This window comes from Podarcis gaigeae, assembly GCF_964106915.1.
Source record: "Podarcis gaigeae genome assembly, chromosome: 6".
In the NCBI taxonomy this organism is placed as follows: Eukaryota; Metazoa; Chordata; class Lepidosauria; order Squamata; family Lacertidae; genus Podarcis; species Podarcis gaigeae.
Window position 1 is genome coordinate 39,488,770 of NC_139682.1, and position 19,469 is coordinate 39,508,238.

At 41.8% G+C, this 19,469-nt stretch overlaps 1 protein-coding gene across 1 annotated transcript in view; it reads left to right on the forward strand.

Moving 5' to 3' along the window:
- The first annotated feature begins 2,968 nt into the window (after window positions 1-2,968).
- Window positions 2,969-19,469, forward strand: part of LOC310847616 (polymeric immunoglobulin receptor-like) — a 159,451-nt gene continuing 142,950 nt past the window's right edge. Inside the window, exons 1-9 of the mRNA XM_083745601.1 lie at window positions 2,969-3,114; window positions 5,338-5,461; window positions 8,242-8,583; window positions 9,900-10,229; window positions 12,011-12,163; window positions 13,130-13,241; window positions 14,747-14,865; window positions 16,293-16,427; window positions 17,290-17,997. Coding sequence (XP_083601727.1) covers window positions 5,422-5,461; window positions 8,242-8,583; window positions 9,900-10,229; window positions 12,011-12,163; window positions 13,130-13,241; window positions 14,747-14,865; window positions 16,293-16,427; window positions 17,290-17,366 — 1,308 coding nt within the window. The 5' untranslated portion in view covers window positions 2,969-3,114; window positions 5,338-5,421 and the 3' untranslated portion in view covers window positions 17,367-17,997. The remainder of the gene's footprint in view (window positions 3,115-5,337; window positions 5,462-8,241; window positions 8,584-9,899; window positions 10,230-12,010; window positions 12,164-13,129; window positions 13,242-14,746; window positions 14,866-16,292; window positions 16,428-17,289; window positions 17,998-19,469) is intronic.

Consider the following 19,469-nt stretch of genomic DNA (forward strand, 5'->3'; position numbering starts at 1 on the left):
TTAAGGAAGACCATAGAAAGGCCAGTCAATCAATATATCAATGTAAAATAATGTTTAGTGTCAATGCCTTTTTCTTATGCTCAGTGAGGAAGAAAAAAGAATATTACCTGCAAGTGTGATAATTTTTTTTTGCTTATATCATTTCATTATATGCTTATACTGTATCATTTCATCATTATTATGTTACTTTGAATGCTGTAGGTTCAGTTTCAAGACGGTGATGGATGGAGACTGAGAACTTACTTAGGCTTGTAACCCAGATCCGTTCTGTCAGAGCTTTATACCCTTCTAAATAGTTTGCTTCTAAGGATATTAAATTTGTTCAGTTGGGCAAGCTGGCAAAATACACTGAAGAATAGCTTTAGAGCTTTATGTAATATGTAAAACAGACAATAAATATCAAAATATGATTTAAAAAATACAGATCACAGGGAAACAAATCCCATAATGTAGTGGTAACATATGAATTGGACCTAAGGCTATGTGTATTTGGAATAATGTTTACCTTGCAGTGTTAAATTTACACACACTCCCCGTAAAAACAAGACACAAAAGCTATGGGTGCATCTCTTCAAATGGGCTCTGTTATTCATGGCAGTGTTTTTTCCAGAGCCACTTGATGGCAGCATTGTTCTGCACTTGCTGTGTAATAAGAGAAGCAAAATAGTAGACAATTACCACAAATTATGAGGTGCTGAAGTGTCTTGCTGCAAGGTATTGTCTGATTAAAGCACATTGTGTGTGGGGAAAACACCAGGATTGGGCTGAGAAGGCTGGGTAGTAGTAGTAGTACCTACTACTACTACTGCTACTACTAGTACCTACTAGTAGTTCAGAATGCCCTTCTTCTGGGAGCTGGTACATTACAGGTACAATATCCATAAAGGCACACTTGATAAAAATGGGTCTACATATCACATTAGTTTTATAGTTACCAATATTGCCAAGATGGAAGCAGCAAAATAAGATAAAGAATAAGATAAAGACCTTGTTCGCACCACCTTCTGATGCAGGAAGTTCTTGCATGGTGATGGAAGGGGAGGTACAAAGACTGAGAGTGAGATCGCTATTATTTTTCTTGGCAGCCTTATATCAACCAATCATTAACATTACCAGAGAAACAATTAGGCTTGGTCCTATCAAATCGCACGATATGGTTATTATTTATCTACCAACCTTTGAGCTAGCAAACGCACTTTCCAAAGTAGGACAAAATGAAGAAAAACAAAACGAAACCACAACAGGAGTCTAAAGGGATTAAGTGATTCAGCCCCATTGATAAAGCATCAAGGCAAAGAGTTAAGCATATAGGCCAGTTGTATAAATTTAGCAACTAGAACAACTGATTACCAGTAAATCATTTAAAACTAACAAACCACAGTTGCTTTTTATAGATACTTATTATCAATTTGATATGTGGATGTTAAGAAATGAAAAGAAATATGTAGATGTTAACATATGAAGCCCAATAAACAACAATGACCAAAACAAAAGAAAGAACGAAAGAAAGAAAGATGGTTTTGAAGGTCGAAAACGGATGTACCATGGTACCTCGGGTTACAGACGCTTCAGGTTACAGACTCCACTAACCCAGAAATAGTACCTTGGGCTAAGAACTTTGCTTCAGGATGAGAACAGAAATAGTGCAGCGGTGGTGTGGTGGCAGGCCCCATTAGCTAAAGCGGTACCTCAGGATAAGAACAGCTTCAGGTTAAGAACGGACCTCCAGAACTAATTAAGTTCTTAACCTGAGGTACCACTGTATGGGCTATCTAGTGTCACATGTATGACTATTTGACTGCAGGACAGAACCTATGAGCATGTGTTCGGTGCAGTTTGCTTCTGACACAAATACATTCTCCTGAGGCCTAGGGGTACTGAAGGAACTTCTGCATGTAATCTCAGAGCCTCTGTCTACAATCTTTGAGATTTTTTGGAGAACAGGTAAGGTCCCTGTGGACTGGAGGCTGGCAAATAACCCTCAGGGTCCCTTCCAGCTGTACAATTCTATGAAAGCGAGCAGGGCGAGAAGCAAAAGTGGGTTAGCAAGAGACAGGACTTTTACCTTTTTACAGCAGCCGCGTAAAACCCTGATAGTTCTATACCACCCCCCCCCACTATCTCCCCATCCTCCATCCATGCAAGCAAGCAAGCAAGCAAGCAAGCAAGCAAGCGGCATGGTCACAGTCCAAGGACACGCACATTCCTGCCAGGTCAAAGTGTTCAAGATTATTATGGAGCAGGGTTGATAAGATGTGTGGCAAGGGGAAAGGGGTCCTGAGGGCCAGAAAGAGAAGTCTGGAGAGATGCATTAGGAACATTGTTTTATCAGGGCTCCTGTAGGTGCAGAAGGTTCTAATTGTGTTTGAGAGAACATGATTAAAAGCCCTCTGCAGATCTTCTCCACTCAACATGGGAAGGTTGGGTACTGAGCAGATCATGCCAAAGCATACAGGGGACATTGAAGGTGAGGCCTGTATGCATGTCTTGTCTCTCCTCCCATTCAAACATCCCATGTTCAGGTGAATGTCTAAGCACTCTCTTGACTCCTATAGGGTTTGAGCAAAGAGAGGCCTTTTCTTATCACCCACAAAGTAATTACATGAACTTCAAATTATTATGCCACCTATTTTGAACTGCCTCCTTTTTGCGGTTTAGGGGTTCACTTCAAGTTCAAGGTAATGAACCATTTCTAATTTACTGAATGAAACTCTCCCTGGACCGGCTTATGTGAATCAGCCACAGTTCTGTTCTCTGGTATTCTAAGTGCCCAGAAAGCAGGGGAAATTTTTTGTTTCGTACTCTGACCATAGATCCTTCCTCTTCTTTTAAATCAAGAACTTCATTATATTACTGACTGCGGTGACCTGAGATGCATTAGACTAGACTTGAGGCTTCCTCTTTTTAACACACAGCTTGTTTCATTTATACTCTACTTATTGAAGACAGCAGAGTGTGAAACAGGAATTTTTAAAAGGTAGGACTGAAATCAACTTGCAGCTTCATGTGTTGTATTTAAATATTTATTCAAAAACCCCAAAATTTTCAGGTAGGTGATGCTATTATCAAACCTGCAGTTTGGAAAACCAATGTGCTTTCAATATTCATCATAAGGTAAGAAAAAGTCATTTTGTGAATGATAAATTAGCAATGCAAAAAGACATTTTTTCAAACCTGTCAAGGTAGCCATTGCTTATATTGGATCCAATGTGTTTTGTTCTCTAATGCTAAATGCTGACTTTGCAATTACAGCTTTTATAACTTGCTAGGTTTGACCAGTTCTCCCAATACAGCATACTGTACAATGAGAAGTTTTAATTGCCAGGATATTTTTGTCTCCACTGAAGGTTACAGGCTGGTTGAATAAATTCTTGCAAATGGTAAAAATAGGAAAAGTGACATTTAATGAATGAATGGAGGATACTATATAAGGATCTTTTTGAGAATAAGTAGGACTTTGAATTGCTACTATTTGGAATATGCTAAAAACCTGCCGAGAATGCATATCACTTTAAAATAATGATAACAGCTTTTTCCAAAACTGCATTCCTAGGCACACTTACCATGTTGTCAGCCTGTTGAATGGTGAGATTGATTTCTGAGTAAACGGGCACATCTTCCTGTGAGTATTTCTCCTCCAACTTTTGTGGGCAACAAAAGGTCCCATGAAAGTCCCATGAAAGTGTGGGTGGATATATGGCCCCAGCTTTACTCTGACCCAGCAAGACAGAGCTTTGGGCACAAGCAGGGTTCTGTGCACTTGTTGCATTAAAGTGCTCAGATCTGTGCGGTCAGAAGTTTGTCTTGGCTGGAAGCCGGCAGTCAAGAATTGGGACTGAACATGAAGTCCTCAGTGTTGGATTAGGAACCATGCACACAATTGTGCACAACTGTTCCTCTCCCATTTCAAGGGAGTGGGGAGCCTTACTTGGGGAAAAGGAAGAGGGTAGCAAATGGCAGGAACTGAAGCTCCATCACAAATTCCAGAGTTTCTGAAAGGAAATAACACATTTGTGTTGGAAAAGCAGTTGCTGCAGATAGGAGTGCCCTGCCCTGCTGCTATCACCTGTGCACACTAACCTGGGAGTAAGCTGAACTGAAAAGTGGGATTGTGATTTATGCATCTAAAATACGCAACAATCAGGCCTGAGTAAGATTTGTTGAAGGTTTGGAGCTATACTAATTTGCAGCCCCCCCCAAGCCCCACCCATGGTTCTTTATAGTACAATGATGCATCACTCTAGTTAAAGGAAGAAAAAAATGGTGCCTGTGGTACAGTCAGTTTATTCTTCCTTCTGTATCTTCACAACAGTTATGTGAGGGAGACTGAGCTGAGAGTTGGTGACTAGCCAAGGCAAGAACTAAGCAAATGTTCAAGAGTATTTTCTTTTTAATCTATCAAAGCTGATAAAATAGTTTTTTTATTTGTGTTTTCCTGAGTGTTATAAGACCCCATAGGCTCAGAATATTTTTGTAGTCCATAAAAGCTAATGCCATGATGAAATTGATAGTCTTTAAAATACCACAAAACTTATTTTGTGGTACCCTATGTTATGCATCCATGTATACATTCGTGGGGCAAAAATGTGAACAAACAAGTTTAGTTTGGGCCCCAGAAAGGAAGCTGCACAAGGAGCTGTGTGACTCCATTTGGTTTTGAAGTCATACTTAACCATTGAATTTTGGGTTAACACAGTGCTGATCTGGTTAAATTCTCTGACCCTAGCTTGGGGGACACAATGCACTGTTAGAACTAAATGCTTATTTCCTTTTTGGTCCTATTTTATCCCCCACGTCCTTTGCAGAACCAAGAAAGCTGACAACCTCATCTATCTTCTTCATCATGGGCATGGATGTGTGTGCTTGTGAAATGTACAAATTCTATTGTCTTCAAGTGAAGACACTTGAAGCAGCAACTTCTTAAAATGAAACACACAAACAAACAAACAAACAAACAAACAAACAAACAAACAAACTAAAAAGGGGATTTTAACATGCATGAGGAAGTTCTCCAACTGTCCAGAGCTTGCAGCCACACACATGAACATTATCTTTATTCAGAGTCACTGCTGCTGACAAATTTACCCAGAAATTCCAGAAAGAAGCAAAATAGGGAAAGGGAAAGGGAGTTGTCAGCAGGCTTTGGGGGAGAAAACACTTTAGGGGGGCTGCTTTATTCTGCAGAAAACATTTCATTTTTTCCACCTGTAACAGCAATTATGAATGCTAGATATATTTCACAGATGATCGGCCTTCTTGGACTATATAATTCTTTTACACTTCAATATCTTTAATAAATGTAATGATTTTTTTTAAAACCCTTCATATTTCTGCCAGGTTTTGTAGGGGTATTCAGAGCCTGTCCTACTGCTTGCATCCAGTTTAGATGTTTGATTTTGAATAAATCTGAAATCAAGCACAATGATGAATACCTTTATTTTTTTCCTCGTTCTCATACACGGTGAGTAGACAAAAGTTGTGTCATCTTCAATAAGTTTGAGAAGTTTGTGTCAGGGTTGTGAAAGAATTGGGGTTCATAACAACTATCCTCCTTCTGGTCTATCTTTGGCACTTCTGTGTTTTCTGCTTGCTCCTTCAAGAACAAATCTTTACTCCAATATAGCTAGTAAATTGTCATTTCTCCCCTCTTTCACTCTCTTTGCAGCCAGTTTCATATATGCTTAAGATATACTTTGGCTTTAAATTTATAAAATCAAAAAATGCAAACACAACAAAAATAACAACAACCAGAGTTACCCTATTGGTAACTTGGAAACTTTCTGTACACTTCATAATATTAAAGTTCATATTTAAGTCTCTTTTCCATAGTCTGAGGAAAGGATTAAATAAATTTGCTGCAGGTGCCCCTGATTTACATAGGAGGTTTCCCCAGCCACTCTGGGGGGCTTACAACATATCTAAAAACATAATAAAAACATCAAAAACTTCCCTAAATAGGGACATCTTCAGATGTCTTTTAAAAGTCAGAAAGCTGTTTATTTCCTTGACATCTGAAGGGAGGGCATTCCACAGGGAGGGTGCCACTACCGAGAAGACCCTCTGCTTGGTTCCCTGTAACTTTGCTTCTTGTAGTGAGGGTACTAGCAGAAGATGTTCACAGGAGGACCTCAGTGTCCTGGCTGAGAAATAAGAGTGGAGATGCTCCTTCAGGTATACTATGAAATATTTGAGCTTTACTTTGACTTTCACAGATAAATCTGTTAGACTTTTTCTAGGAAACTATTTTTACATTAGAGAAGATCCAGACAAAGCAGGATCTTTCAAAATATATTGGAATGGGATTAGGATTTGAGCTAGAAAGCCTCAAGGTGATCTCTGGTTCATTGACTCTACAGTAATACAGTTCAGTTCTGGTCTGTAGAAGGACTGCTTCAGTGCTCAAGGCTGCCAAACAGGTCTAGCTTTGTTCAGTAGTTGGTTAAGTATAAGCAATTTGTCAACATAGGAATATATATATATTGTCCAGTAGCACCTTAGAGACCAACTAAGTTTGTTCTTGGTATAAACTTTCATGTGCATGCACACTTCTTCAGATAGGAACTCATAGTTTGAGACCCTTCTGAAAAAATAATATTTGTTCCATAGCCACTTGAAGGTAACAGGACACAGGTAGTGTCTAGTACAGTCAAATCAAGGCTAGCCAAGGTAGAGAAAGTCAAATCACAGCTGGCAAATCAGATTAAGGTTATTCTATACAGGGACGCGGGTGGCGCTGTGGGTAAAAGCCTCAGCGCCTAGGGCTTGCCGATCGAAAGGTCGGCAGTTCGAATCCCCGCAGCGGGGTGCGCTCCCGTTGCTCGGTCCCAGCGCCTGCCAACCTAGCAGTTCAAAAGCACCCTCGGGTGCAAGTAGATAAATAGGGACCGCTTTCTAGCGGGAAGGTAAATGGCGTTTCCGTGTGCAGCTCTGGCTCGCCAGAGCAGCGATGTCACGCTGGCCACGTGACCCGGAAGTGTCTTCGGACAGCGCTGGCCCCTGGCCTCTTGAGTGAGATGGGCGCACAACCCCAGAGTCTGGCAAGACTGGCCCGTACGGGCAGGGGTACCTTTACCTTTACCTATACAGAGAGCAGAGAAAAACAGGACCTTGGATAGCTCCAAATGAACTGATGCTACAAAACCCTGCTGAAGCTTTATGTAGAATGGAAAAGTTTGTAGGGTGGTTGGCTCCACTTTCCTGGAGGAACTGGCTAAGTTTTTGATGGACTTTGACCTGATTTTACAGTATTTGACTCCTACATGCTGGGGAAACCTCCAAGGGTGAGTCCAAGCATGGTTGCCGGGCTGTATCCCTAACCCTCTGACTGGGAGGTTCCCTAATATACTACCAACAGTTATCCACCTGAATCTCATCCTTATTGGTGTCCTCTGTTGTGCACTGCAAGGGTCAGGGGCCATTTGGTAAACAGGGCTTAGCTTTCTCCCCCACCCCTTCTCTGGGGATGATGTCATCCAACTGTGTCTGTGTGGCCTGAACCTGAAGTTGGGGTCGTACTAAGACTGTCTGAGGAAAAGGTTGGAGTTGGAGGATGTCTTGGGAGCTGTGCAGTACCTGAGTTTCCTCAAAACCAAATACGGAACTAGTATCTATTAGTGTATGAAAGCTGTGAATCTCCACCCATGCGCAACCTGTATATACGTGTAAATAAACCATGTGTCACAAAACATAGTAAGTCTCCAGTAACCCAACTGCAACTTGGATACATGCTATACCCTTGGATTTATCACTGTTCAGAGGATTGTGTAAGAGCATGTTCCTTACTGGGAACCGTCAATGCTTCAAATGATTAACCAATTAGCAAAATATAAACATTACCAAAGCTTTGTTGGGATACTAATTCCTTGTTCAGATAGTGAATGAAGTGTGAATTAAATTACACTTTAATAAGCAATCATACCATTCATTGCAGTCCTGAGCTCTTCCCCATTGTGTCTCACCCATTCTAAAAATATACCTGGTAGCAGTGGCAAATTTGACCCTCAGGACTGTAGCAGCATACTGCTTGCAATGATACATGCGAGATACAATTCCCATCGATCCTTAATAGGGTCAGCAGGATCAATGGGAACTGCTTCTCACATGGAGCGACATCTCTTCCCAATCCATTCAAATCACTCCCAGCCTGGTTCAAAGGGGGCTTGAATCGCTCCATGACCCTATATAAATTGTATTATTGCTTGAATAATGTATTGATAGCTTTTGTACCCTTATTTAAAACAGTTTCAGGAACATTATATGCTCCAAGGCTGCTGATAAGCCTTGCTGGAAGATCAGTGACAATCAAGTGCTACTATGAAACCACATCAGCCAATAGACATGGCAGAAAATACTGGTGCAAGGAGTCAACCAACCATCACTCTTGCCAGACTATCATTTCAACTAACGATTTCATTCACAAAGACTATGAAGGAAGAGTGTCAATGCATGATAGCCCTCAAAGTGGGATTTTGCAAGTGACAATGACACAGCTGGTGAAGACAGACTCCAGTAATTACAGATGTGGCATTGGCAACAAAAATGCTTATGGTTTTTATGCTGGAGTGAATCTAACCATTTGGGAAGGTAAGCAAGCTGTTGGAATCCAAACAACTTTTTTCAAAAACTGAAGGGCTATTTTAACAATTTGTTTTGTTTCTGGGGTCTGCTTTTTCAGTTGCCTTGATGGGATAATTTTGCCTGTTTTTTCTTTTTTTGGCTGTGTAGGGTGTGTGTTTTGTCTCTGTTGGTCTGTGTTTTAGTCTGTGTGTATTGGTGCTGTGCATGGGGTTTTGGGGGGTAGGGGGAGAAGAAGGATCTGAGTATTGCTTCTTTGTTTTTCTTTTAAATGGGTATTTTGTGTATCCACAACAGGTTTTTCCAAAACTCTTTGGAAGGCAGTTGCTTTGCCACCTATTCTCTAAACAAACCAAATCCAAAAGTGCTATTAGGGATATCCTGGTTTAGAAAAAGCGAAACAAATATATATTTGGGTAAAATTCTATGCTAAGACGTTAGTTCAAAAGACTTCTTGGCAGAAATCTGGGATTCAGATCAATCACTTTCCAGTTCTGCTTTTGCCTCACTTTTCTCTATTAACCTTAAATAATCATGGCTCTTTAAGCTCTCTCATATCTATACTCTAATGTGGAGCCATTATCTATAGATACAGTTTTCCATTTACAGTTGTTCAAAGAGCTAATAACCCACCTGAAAAATGTAGAGGCAAACAAGGCTTTCAATAAATTGCTAGGTGGATGAGGACAAGCCCAGCTTTTGCATGTATTTGGGTTGCTTAAATGTTTTAAATGAGAAAGTCTGTTTACATTTTGTGCCTGCTTGATTGTTGTTTTATAATTAATTATTTAATTCCTGTCCTGTCCTTTCTTACAAAGGAGTCCAGGGTGGCAAACAACAAACTAACAAAACAATACAATTACATTTAAAAAAAATAAACATTTTAAAACAGGCACATATCCTCACAGCTAATGATCTTAAGGAACAGCGTCTTTCAGTCATCAAATGCCAAGGTGAACTGCAACATTTTAAAATTCTTCCTCAATGTTAATAATGAGAGAGACAGATATGCTTGACCAGGGAGGGCATTCAGCAAATGGGACTCAGCCTCTGAGGAGACCCTATCATGGGTCAGTGTGAACTGTACATCACCCAACAGAAACACCACCAACTGGCCTCTCCTGCTGATTGTACCAATATCATTGATATTGGTAGAGGTGCCCTTGATGTCTTCTCTGTCTCTAGTAAAATACCTTTTTATATTTTCATATACATGCACTATTGGCTGTAGTAGGTAGTAATGATTCTTTGAAAAATTGTTTAAGACTGGCGGGGGGGGGGGAGAGAGATAGTAATAAATGCTTTGATTTGTTTTCTCCAAACAGGTCAAAATATGCCAAAATCACCTGAAATACTTTGGGGTAAAGTGAGAGGGTCAGTGATGATCCAATGCCCAGTGGAAACTGCCAAGTCAAGCATGAGGAGATCCTTTTGTAAGATGAGGAGATCTGGCTGTTCTCTCATAGCAGATACTAGCATGAATAAGGGAAAACAGCAAGAAGGAAGAATTATTTTTACTGCTGGAAATAGCTCAGAAACTTTCAAAGTCTTCATAAACAAACTGAGAAAAGAAGATTCAGGAATGTATAAATGTGGAACAGGAACGTCTGATGACAATACAAGCCCAAGCATCATACAACTGGAGGTCACAGAAGGTAAGCAGAGAAGTAAAATGGCAAAATCACAAATGTCATAATGGCCCTATGAGCTGGTGGGTATGCATATACTCCCTCTGCAAATATGGGAGATAATCCTCTTCAGAGCTTCAATGATTCTTGGGCATGGGATTGGTTTTGGGGGGTGCAGAATGCCTTGTTCCTCTCCTTGCTAGCCCCAACCCAAAGCAGTAGGAAGTTCATTTTTCAAATTTGCTTTCCTTCCACCTCCACTTCTAAGCCAGGCTGGCTGAGGGCTTGTTTCTGCTGTCACTTTTCTGGTCCAATTAGTGACACTAAAAGTCTTCTATAAAACCAAGCTGCCCATGAAAGAGTGTGCTGGCAGAACTAGACACACAGTTTTGCCAAAATGTTTCCTCAAGTATTATTATTTCTAAAAGCATTTCTTTAAAAGCAATTACAAAATTACAGTGCTTCTGGAAACCACTTGCCTAAAGGGGTTGTAAAATGCAAAAGAACATTCCTTGCCAAAACATTTAGCTTTTCCTTATCTTAGCAGCTCATCTGATAAACTCATCAAGTCTAGACACTTCCACTGTATAGACACTTCCACTGTATATTAATCACAGCTTATTAAGTGAAGTCTAGCTTCAATTGACGTATTCTACATGACCTTATATGGAGACATCCCTTTCTGCTGGTACCCAATACATTTTTGGAAATTGCTAAATTCTTTTTCACAACCTTCTCTCATGGTAAGAAGTCCCATAGCATCTGTGCAACCGAAAAGCTAGGGGGTGGGGCAGACAAGCAAGGAGGCACTGAGCAGGTTGCAGCACTAAAAGTGGTCCAAGACCTACTGTTTAAGACTGCTCTAATCCTATAGGCTTGAAACCACATCCATGTGTCTGACTGTTGGTAATGTTCCTGCCCTGAGCAGTGTGGATATACCCAGAGGAAGTTGAGGAGTCACAGACCTTGCCTGAGCATATACTCTTTTCATGTAAACCCACCACGGGGGCTCTCAGTTGAAAGAGGCTGCTACTGAATAAAATCCCTTGCCTTTCTGTGTGTGGCTAAATCTGTTAGAACAGGCAGGGCCCTTTCTAAGAGAAGTTGTTCCAAATCCCTCTGGTGAGCTGTTGCCATGATACCTGTGCTCTGCTTTCTCAATCAGGGTTCTATGGGAACATGAGGCATGTATGATAGCATGTGGTTCCTGGCAGGTGTGCAGAGATGCACTTGAATATAATATGGGGGGAGGGGAGGGCAAGTAAGCCCCACCCCATATAATAGATCACAAGATGCAGTGCTTGCACACCACTTTATCACCTTTTATCCTGGGCTGCTCTACTTTGAATGGTGAATATTTTATTGGGGAGGAGGGGCGAAGGGAACTTGGCCCCTAGGAGTTATTATTATTTATTGAATTTATATACTGCCCTATATCTGGAGGTCTCAGAGAGGTTCACAGAATAAAATCAAAATATGAAACCACAAAATACATAATTGAAATAAAAACAATAGCCCAATAACACCCATCCCCCCAAACCCCCACATTTTAAAAGGGCATAGGATGTCAATCAAATCAGCCAAGTTAAAAAGGAACATTTTTGCCTGGCGCCTAAAGGTGTATAATGAAGGTGCCAGGCGAAGAGTTGGCTTTTAGGTAGGGTGCATGTGTGTTGGGCGGGGGACAGTGGGGAGGTGGTGCATTTTAAAAATGAATGTACAAATGATTCCCTGTGCATGGGCGACTAGATTTTAGGAAGGAAGGAAGGCTATAACTTTCTCCATGACCTCCCTTTTTAATGTGGAAGGCTGGGCTGTCCCATCCATGTGGCAGACTGAGGAAACTGTCTTGGGTGGTGGAACTCTAAGTGGCGGCACCCCCACGGCCACCCAGCCACCTCATGAGATCTTTCTGGAACCCGCTGCCACCGCCACTTCACAGGCGCTGCCATGCAACCCAGGTAAGAGAGGATTTGGTGGTTGCAGGCGCCTTTGGTGGCAGGGCAGCGGCGGGATGGGGTGGCAAAATGGGAAAGGAGATTATAGATAGATAGGCAGATAGATACACATTGTGTTATCAGGTGGGATTCCCCACATTCCCTGTAGTCTGAAGTGGTATAGCTCAAACATATATTACTATCTTAATAAGGCACCATTACCCTTTATGCCTGCACAGTGAATCACATGCAGACATCCAGTCTGGGGTCCCACAATAGCATAAAGCTCAGTTCTAAGTGGATTCCAGGTGGTGAGATAGCTTGCTATGTGCAGGTCTGGCCCAATACATTTTGCCGCATGGAACAAAAGACAAGATGGTTCATTCGCTTTTTGATGCACAGAAGGCAACTTGGCCTGCAGTTGGATGTTATTTCAATTCTGTCAACAGCAGAACATAACTCATTGCTTCTGAGAGGATTAGGTTGATCATGGGGGTGCAGGATAGGACACACACAACCAGAAGGGTACAGCCAATAGGGTTCAGGAGAAACAGCTAGCGGGTTGCTGCTGCCCCCTAGCACCTGCTGCCTGAGGCAGCTGTCTCACTCTGCCTAATAAAGCTGGCCCTGATGAAGTGAAACCACTGGCAGCTGTTGCATCATGATAAAGGTGGTGGATATCCCTCTTTCTGGTCAATGCTAGGTGGAATAGGACAGTGCTGCTGCCCCATACAACTGTACAGTTGCTGAGTTGATAGCATCTTTGGAACTGATGCTGCTGGCATCAGAAGGGCCAACTAGCCATGTACCAACTGTGCAGCATCTTCCATGGTACTGGTTGCAGAGCCTCCACTTACTCAACTGCCTCCTGGAGTCAAAAGGTAAAGGTGAGAAGGACCCAGTTCCTACATTGCCATGCTGCAGCCTCTTTCAGCTTCATCCAGCAAAGCCTTGGCCATCGTTCTTCTGACAACTTTTTCCTCCTAACAGAATTGGTTTTCTTCAATATCGTAAATGATACGGCAACCACATATGAGCCACAAACAATCTGGACATCCCCCCAAAGTTATGTGACAGCTACAAATGAAGTTTACAAGCAAAGGTAAAGTTAGAAGATGCCTTGTCTAGTTTAAGCACATTCTCATGCTCAGTGGCATCCAGCCATTTCTCTAAAATTTAAGTTTTAAAAAATGTCATCCAACCAGTCTGAAAAATAGGCGCCAGCACTTCCAGAGGGTAGTTTAGCAGCTGATGCCAAGGAAAGAATGAGAAACTGATCCAAATTAATGTGCTGAATCTTCCAGTTAAAATACTAGCATGTGTAAATGGGGGAGAGCTGCTAGTGTTCTGCACACTTAATATATGAACTGCAGTTTCCCAGAATAGCCAGTCGAATGCTTAGAAAGGAAACATTGAAAAAGAATTATGCGTTGAAAAAGAATTATGCGTAAGGATGAGCCAGTAGATGGCACTCCTTTCACTGGTGTTGAGACTTATTACACTGCTGCAAATGTTATTTCAAACAAAAAAACAAAATGCAAGGTCTATAGAAAAATTAGAGACAATTGATGAACTGAGGGTGCAATTTTGTAGACTGGGCAGAAATCAGAGCAATCATCAAAAGGGTGGGGAGGGAGTAGTAAATGTTTGAGTGTCCTGTGCGTCTCTCTCTCTCTCTCTCTCTCTCTCTCTCTCTCTCTCTCTCTGTGTGTGTGTGATTGGTGGTTGCACCGACTTTTTGCCACACCCTCTGCTAGATTGAAGACTCTGAAGGGTTAGCTAAGGGTGACTGTGGCTCTATTGTAAAGGGCAAAACATGCCAATTCCCACCACAACACAAGGGTAATTTTGAACTCTTTTGCCCCAAGTCCTAAAGGTAACAAGGATCTTTAGAACACCAGACTATCTCTTATCTCCAGTGCTTTTTTCCTGGGGGTACGTAGGGGTACGCATACCCCTAAACATTTTGTGAATCTAAATTTGGCATCATTAAGGGGCAGTATTTCAATATGAGTAGGAAAATGAGAGTACCCCTAAATATTTTTTTAGTAAAAAACCACTGCTTATCTCCAGAAATAACCTGGTGAGCCCCACACTCATGCTATATTTGGGACTCTTGTTATCATGAGATGCCCTCAGAATGCTTTTAACCAAGTATTTTAACTAGCCAGTGATGCTTAAGGCATCTGTAGTGTGGACCCCCCCCCCACTTTCTCTCACCAAGGTGAAATCCAGAACTCCTTTTGATCCCACTGGGTGATGCTTCTTTGAGGCATTGCTTGCCAGCTTCTATCCCTTCTGAGCTGCCTTTACTTCCTCTGTCCCCTACTTATTCAATCTCCCCCATCTTCTTGTCTCCCTTTTATCCTGGGCTGCTCAACTTCTCCTCCTCCGGGAGAACATTTGGCAACTTACTGGTCTAACGTTTGGGTTGCTAACTTGTATGAGCTGCTCCTGATCCCTGCACTGGCACCAAAAGAGATAGATGTGTAACAGACACCCACCAGCCACTGGGGAAGTAAAAGTTTACACATGATGACAAGCAAAAAAACAAACCCAAAACAAAACAAAACAAAACGGTCTTTTTTGTACTATGTCTATTTTTAGATTGTCTGAAACTGAACTAAATCTACTTCCAATTGTGATACCAATTTTGCTTGGATTTCTGGTTCTGGCTGCAGCTGTTATCATTGTATTTCTTAAGATAAGGAAGCGAAAGAAGGATGGTAAGCAAAGCCGTCTATTCTCTTGGTGCTTTTGTGCATTTGGTTCTTGTTGGGGCAGCAAAATATGGCACAAGACAGCCCTTGCTGGCATCATGTTCAGTTTTCATTCACAATGGATGCAGGTTGGCTAGATCTTGCTGGCCCAAAGTGCGTCTGATTTAAGCTGGAGCATTTGTCCATGTATCCATTATATCAATGCACTTGAATCACCAACAGTACTGTAAGAGCCTATTCTTTCCTTAGATAGTAAGCCCTACTGAGCTCAATGAGGCTTAATCCCAGGTAAGCAGGTATAAGATTGCAACCTAAGTGCTAAAAACATAATTCCTACAAGGTATATAAGGAAACAGCAGAAGGGCAAGAACATGTTTCTTGAAGGCCTGGCAGCATAAGACTTTAACCTTAGAAAAACGAGGCAAAAGAGCTACAGTAGCAACACGGGCCTTATAAGAGACATTGTTTTAAAGCTGGGTTGCCACTACCAAAAAGGTCTCACTTTTTCTCTCAGCCAGGACAAGCACCTGGAGGAAGCTCTCAGCAAAATGTCCTCAGTTCCTGAGGACACTGGCATAGCAGAATTCATTCTCTAAGGTATCCTGGTCCCAAGCCATGTGGAACTTTATCAACAGTACCTTGACTTTAGCTCAGAAACAAATGGGCAGGCAGTTTTCTCAATACTGGCACAATATGGCCTGTAAAACTACCCCCAATCAGTGATTGTGCAGCTGTATATTAGACCTGCTGAATTTTCCAAACCTGCTATGCAGTAGTCTAATCTAGAAGTTACCACCATGTCATCTATGAGAGGTGCAAACTCTCCCTTTTCCAGAAGAGGGTGCAGCTGACAAATCAATAGAAACTGGGGGGAAAGGAATATCTAGTTATCAAGGAGCAGTACTGGCTTCAGGAATGCTCCTCTGCCCCAAATCTTGTGTACCTGGTTCTTACAGGGAATGTGACCTATTCAGAAAAGGCAGAGCACCCACCTCTCCTGGTTTCTTAGGTCTCCTATCTTCAGTAAGTGGTGTGACTTATCTGGTGAGGGCCTAAGTTGTCCATGATTTTTGCCTCAATAGAGAGGTAAAGAGCCAATCTGAGTTTGTTTTATTGTTAAATGTCAGAAGCAGTAGTGGTATGTGATGGACCCAGAGCACCATCAGTGGTGGTGGTGTGACATTTGCCAGGACAGGATGGGTGGGGGCAAAGCATTGCTTTGAAGATGTTCAAAGCACAAGCTATTTGCACATGAATATTATTTTGCTCACTGGCTTCTCTGGGACAACTCTCACTGCCAAATCTAGTAAACCTGCATAACATATTGAAACATCAATTTCTTTTGAGACTAGTGGTATGTCTTCTTAGCCACAAAGGTTACCCCAGTAGTCAATGGATGGAAATGTAATTATCTGTTGGGTTTTTACCAAAAGCTTCAAATGACATTCCTGCAAGAAACCTCGAAGGAGCAATAGAATTGGCTGGCCAACATTGTTCAGGAGAACGACCCATAGAAGAACAAATAGGCTTGGCGGACGAACAAGAATCTGCCCTAGACACTGACAAAGGTATGTGTTCTTTCTGCTTCTGTGACTTAAATTTCCTTTGTTAGATGAATATCAATAATATTAACCTCCTTCCCAAAATGTTGGCCACAATCCATTGCACAATTGTGTGCAATGGGCTTCTCTCTCTCTCTCTCTCTCTCTCTCTCTCTCTCTCTCTCTCTCATTGTTTCTGCATGCAAAGAAATATGTGAAGGGCAGTGATGGAACACCCCATTCAACACATCTCTTTTATTGTGTTTTATTCATTGAGTCTGAGGGTGAAGGTTTGAAGCAGAGAGTCTTCCCTCCTCTATGCATGGAGATTCCCCGTGGGATTTAGAACCTTGCAAAATCACAGTTTCATAGTTCTGGTGCATGGCTCCCATCTGTTTAAACTCTTTTGCCCTCATTTTCAATATCTTTTGTAATAAGGAGGTTCTGATATAATTACTGGATGACTAATTTTTTTAAAAAGAAGAAGCTATGAACAACAAGCTTTATTATGTTAAACCGACTGATATAGTACAGTTCTTTGGTGTCTTACATTAATTTAAAGCTACTGCTTTGCATGGGGTTGTTATGATAGGATACTATTAATGGTATTAAAGTTTCTCGTGGCTGTAGAATGTTAAATCTGGAGTCAGGGTATATTGATCACATGGAAACTACTGAATAAAATAGCAAAAATGAGGCTGAGGTGGGTTTTTTAAAAAAATCTTTGCAGAGTTGGTGGTTGTCAAGCCATCCTGTTTTGGACCATGTTCAAGTACTTTAGAGGCAAGGACATAAAAGTAGTTCCAAATAATTTAATTTCTATGATATAACCTAATCTCTCTCTCTCTCTCTCTCTCTCTCTCTCTCTCTCTCTCTCTCTCTCTTTTAGTTGAGGTCCCAGTTGAAAATGAATATTCCTTGCTCAGCCATGGGGCAAATCCCGATGACTTGAGAGAAACTGATTGACTGCCGTTTCAAATGAGGTTGCATATAGTTAACAGAGAATTTTCAAAGCTTGCATTATGTAATCTATTCTATGTCTAAGCAGCAGTCATTCTGCATTATATTGTCCCCTTCTGATATTGACATAAAATTATATGAGGAATACAATGTGAGGTACACCTCTTATTAGTTTTAAAGTAGTCACCAGGACCTAGACACCTATAAGGCTTCTAATTCTGTGTTCACCCAATGAGTCTTTGCATTATGTGTGTGCCTTTGGAAATTAAGGGAATTTTCAAAAGCAGTTTGTGCTATGACATGAGATGCTGCTCAGAATTGGGGGTTAGTATTAAAATATATACTGGTTATGTGCTAGATCTTGGGTGCATCTCAGATCACTCTCTGGATCCTTGCTCTTGTGATCATCTTAGCCATGATTCATATACAGTGGTACCTCGGGTTACATCCGCTTCAGGTTACATCCGCTTCAGGTTACAAACTCTGCTAACCCAGAAATATTACCTCGGGTTAAGAACTTTGCTTCAGGATGAGAACAGAAATTGTGCAGCGGCGGCGAAGCGGCAGCAGGAGGCCCCATTAGCTAAAGTGGTGCTTCAGGTTAAGAACGGACCTCCGGAACGAATTAAGTACAGTGGTACCTCAGGTTAATTTGTTCCGGAGGTCTGTTCCTAACCTGAAGCACCACTTTAGCTAATGGAGCCTCCTGCTGCCGCCATGCCTCCGGAGCACGATTTCTGTTCTCATTCTGAAACAAAGTTCTTAACCCGAGGTACTATTTCTGGGTTAGCAAAGTCTGTAACCTGAAGCGTCTGTAACCTGAAGCGTATGTAACCCGAGGTACCACTGTATTTAACCCGAGGTACCACTGTATGAGTTTTGTATTGAGAGAGGTGATGTCAGGAGCCGGAGTCAAACATAGGTCAGCATTAAAAAACATGGTGTCAGTGTTTCTTTGTTCAAAGAAACCAAAACAGTGCAGGCCTAGTGACCCCAGCAACTCTTCCCAGTAGGTCTTGCTCCAATGAGGCAGTTGCGAGGATTGAAGGTCCCTGCCTTCCCACTGCTCTCAAAGACACCTCCTTTCCAGGGTGTTTCCCAAGCAGTCACAAATGGCACCTGCACACAACCAATCTCTGCTCTTTTCATTTCTCTGTGTGTTCTAGGAGACCAGGGTAGAGGAAAGCTGGTTGCAGCAGGAAAGGGACACTCCCTGGATTCTTCAGCAGCCTGTCTCAACTCTGCCTCTTTGGCCAACCTAGTCTCCAGCTTAATAATAATAATAATAATAATTTATTATTTGTACCCCGCCCATCTGGCTGGGTTTCCCCAGCCACTCTGGGCGGCTTCCAACAGAGATAAAAAATACACTAAAATGTCACATATTAAAAACTTCCCTGAACAGGGCTGCCTTCAGATGTCTTCTGAATGTCAGGTAGTTCTGCTTCAGCCTTGGAGTCTGAACCGCTCTCTGCCACAGCTTCTTCCCAGTTACCTCTTCTGCTTCTGACACTTCCTCCTCCTCCGATTCTGCTCTTTCTTTTCCCTCCGGCACCCATTGTCATCCCACCCCCACTCCCCTAGCTCTGAGCCTTCTTCCCCTGAGGGTTTCCTTTGGCTTTCCCCCAGCTGGTGCCCCCCCTTTTGTATCCAGTCAGTCCGTCACAAGTGACCACAAAATTATTTGGTTAACTGAGTTTCATGTGGTGACTTTGTTGCTAAAATGCAAATAGTGAGAGCTGATGTAGAAGAGCTGTGGTTCAGTGGCAGAGTGCATGCTTTGCATGAAACAGATTTCAAGCCATTTCCCTGGCATTTCCAGATATGATTGGGAGAGACTCCCTGTCTAAAACCGCTTTGAGGTTTTGTTTTTATAATAATATAAAATATGATTTTATAGATAAGTATATAATTTTTATGAAATAAATAAATAAAACTCCCGGGAGCCAGTGCTTTCCAGTGGACAATAATGAGTTAGATGATTTTACTCCAGTGATCTTACTCCAGCAGGGGTCAGCAAACTTTTTCAGCAGGGGGCCGGTCCACCGTCCCTCAGACCTTGTGGGGGGCCGGACTATATATATATATATTTTGGTGGGGGGAATGAAC